Raw genomic sequence first — 2,739 nt, forward strand, 5'->3', positions numbered from 1 at the left:
CTCTGTTGCTGGAACGGAAGGGGCTCCTTTCGAGGACGTCGCAGTCGCTAGTGGTTTCTTCTCCGTGCCATCGTCGTCGGCGTTGGGTGTCCGGACCTCGCCTGGTCCTTTTACAGTGAAAGTATCGTCCGAGAACTCCCATCGGAGCGTTGCAGTTTGTCATAGTCTGGTGCCGGGGGCTCCTGGAACGTGCCTTCGCGTAAGGCCTTCGCCTCTTCCTCGGGCTGGACGATTCTCGCATAGTTTCAAAGGCGATCCTACGGCCACGCTTCTCCAGACCACCACGGTTGACTTTTGCGGTGAGAGACGATATCGTGCAACACCGGAGCTAAATCCCGATCGTTTAGCCGACGTTCCGCCTTAGCGTTGCTCTGGACCAGAGCCCCGAGATTTACCAGCATCGAAATCAGGTTAGGAAACCCTCCTTCGCCTAGGTGGAACGGTTGAAGCGCAATCTTCGTTTCCCCGACGTAAGCCTCAGATCTCGACGCCGCAGCTCGCGAAGATTCTCGATACCCAGACCGTAGTACGGTTTCGGGTCACTAGATTTCCGCCCAGGATGACCTCCCATCCACATGAGCCGACGATTGCTAGTGCAGGCCTCAAACTGACGTAGGAAGCTGTAATATCCTGAAGTCTGGATGCACCAACTGAGGCACTTGATCCTGTCGATATGCGCTTGCATCTTGAGCTTTCGGTGGACGCTTAGGAGCTGTTGCGACGGGTAGGGGATGTACAACTGCCAATCGAAGAACGCTTGGCGGAACTTCAACCACCAACGCCAGTGTTCAACGTGGATATGTATGAAGGAGACCTGGTCATGCCACACTTTAGAATCGGCCCACGGATAAGCCAACGCGTTCACGCTGACACCTCTCAGGGCAGCCTCCTTGAAAAGGGCCTTCAAGTCGTCGGCAACAACCTGCAAAGTACCCACGGCGAGCTCGAAGCGAAAATAACGCGTGGTGTCGGCAACAACTTGTAAAGTACCCATGGTGAGCTAGAAGCGAAAATAACGCGTGGAGTCGGCGCTGTAAGCGAAGAGGAACGCTTCCTCTTGGGTATTGGACTTGGACTTTCTCTTCTTGGACTTGTGACTCTTCGTGGCCGTCTTCGCCTCCTCGACTGCAGATTCGCCCTCTTCTGGGGCGAACAAAGGACGAGGCGACGGCTGACGAGGCTCTCACTAACGGGACGGCAACGACGGAATATGGGTGGAGCTTGACAGACTGCGCGTTGGATTTTCATCTCCGTCGATGACTGCCTCTGCCACGTCATGCTGGACCTCCAGGCCGATAGTGCCTTCGTTAACCAAGGGAAAACCCCAGAACTGCTGGTAAAAACTTATCTTCGCTTCGCGAACCTGGTCTTCAGAGGGATGGGAGGAGACTTCGCCCTTATCGTCTTCGAGGAGAGCGCGGATCTTGGCTAGAGTCGTCGCCTTCTTCAACATGCTGGTGGCTCGTGTGCTGGGGGAGGGACGGTTGCTCAGGAAGGCCTGCCCGGCTCGGTGCACTTTCGTGAATGAGCCTCGGAAAGACAATTTTTCGGTCCTGTTCACTGTCTCTATGGCCTCAGCCACTATTGAGGTGTGCTTGTCCTAACGGTTGTATGAATGCGCGGGCATGTCTAACTACCAGCTTGATGAACGGTCTTAAGAAGGAGAGCGTCCACACACCTGACAAGTTTTGACCACTGGTAGGACCGGTCGTGTCGCTCCCCGACTCTTCTCTGTCCACTTTCAATTGAACCAAACTGCAGCATGGCATCGAAAGCCTCTCGAACGCGAACGTGGGCGAGTACGTTCGATGGAGTCTGTGCCCTGCGTACCTGATGGCATTCGCGCTACTCGTTTGGCGAGTGACGGGCATGCATGGAGACCTCTGGCACCTTAGCGCGTTGTGATACCATCAGACGATCGTCAATCAATACCTACGCGGCTTGGACAGCGCTACCTACGCCTATGCCCTGTGAAACGGTCTCTTTGGGGTCCCTGAACTGGTCCTCCGTGCCCGCCAGGAAGCGTACGGCCGGTACGCTTACGCTTGCGCAATTGATGGACGGCCTATCGCGTCACCAATGGAGAATACCTAACGTCTTTACCATCCGCTCTCTGGGACGTTACGTGTGCGCTTTTGGAGAGGCAATAGCAGCCATGTTGAGTCGGTGTTACGAGTTTGGTGCCGGTGACTTCTTGATCGCTGTCATTCTGTTTTCTCGGAGCCTATTCCAGCCAATGGCCTACAATACGCTGGAATATGTATCGTTCCGTTCCGTAGGGCTGTTCCTATTGCTACTGCTTATCAACACGCAAAATGTTGCGTTCTCGTGGACCGAGCACTGCGCAGTAATCTCACTAACGATAGCGGGAGTAGGACCGGTTTCGCATGATAGCATCTTGGGGGGGGGGGGGGGGGGGACACGACTACGATGGGTAAGGTCACTCCTGTCGCCCTCGCTTCGAAACCGCTCTGTAGTGTCCATCGGAACGCTGACCAGCGGGTTCGAACGGAGCAAGCTAACGCTGAACGCTTGTCAGCGCCCAATTGTGAATTATTCGAAGACTACCAAGCTACTGACGGCGGGACATGTTCTGACAAAGAAGTGCCAGAAGGTGATGAACGTGCCCGTGTTGGTACTAAGAATTCTCCTCCGACTATATCGGGCGACTTCACTGCTGTGGAGGTTTTCATAGCTGACGTTCTGTGTGGCTTCAGGACCCTCTCCTAGCGTCCTGTT

At 54.9% G+C, this 2,739-nt stretch overlaps 1 protein-coding gene across 1 annotated transcript; it reads right to left on the reverse strand.

The window, feature by feature from the left end:
* Positions 1 to 430: 430 nt before the first annotated feature.
* PPTG_07968 (hypothetical protein) lies at positions 431 to 1,651 on the reverse strand (the record flags this gene model as incomplete). The annotated part of the gene is made up of 1 exon (XM_008902341.1): positions 431 to 1,651. Exon 1 carries the CDS (start codon positions 992 to 994, stop codon positions 431 to 433), a length of 564 nt encoding a protein of 187 aa, XP_008900589.1. The 5' UTR covers positions 995 to 1,651.
* Positions 1,652 to 2,739: the final 1,088 nt, after the last annotated feature.

Source organism: Phytophthora parasitica (genome assembly GCF_000247585.1).
Source record: "Phytophthora parasitica INRA-310 unplaced genomic scaffold supercont2.13, whole genome shotgun sequence".
NCBI lineage: Eukaryota > Oomycota > Peronosporomycetes > Peronosporales > Peronosporaceae > Phytophthora > Phytophthora nicotianae.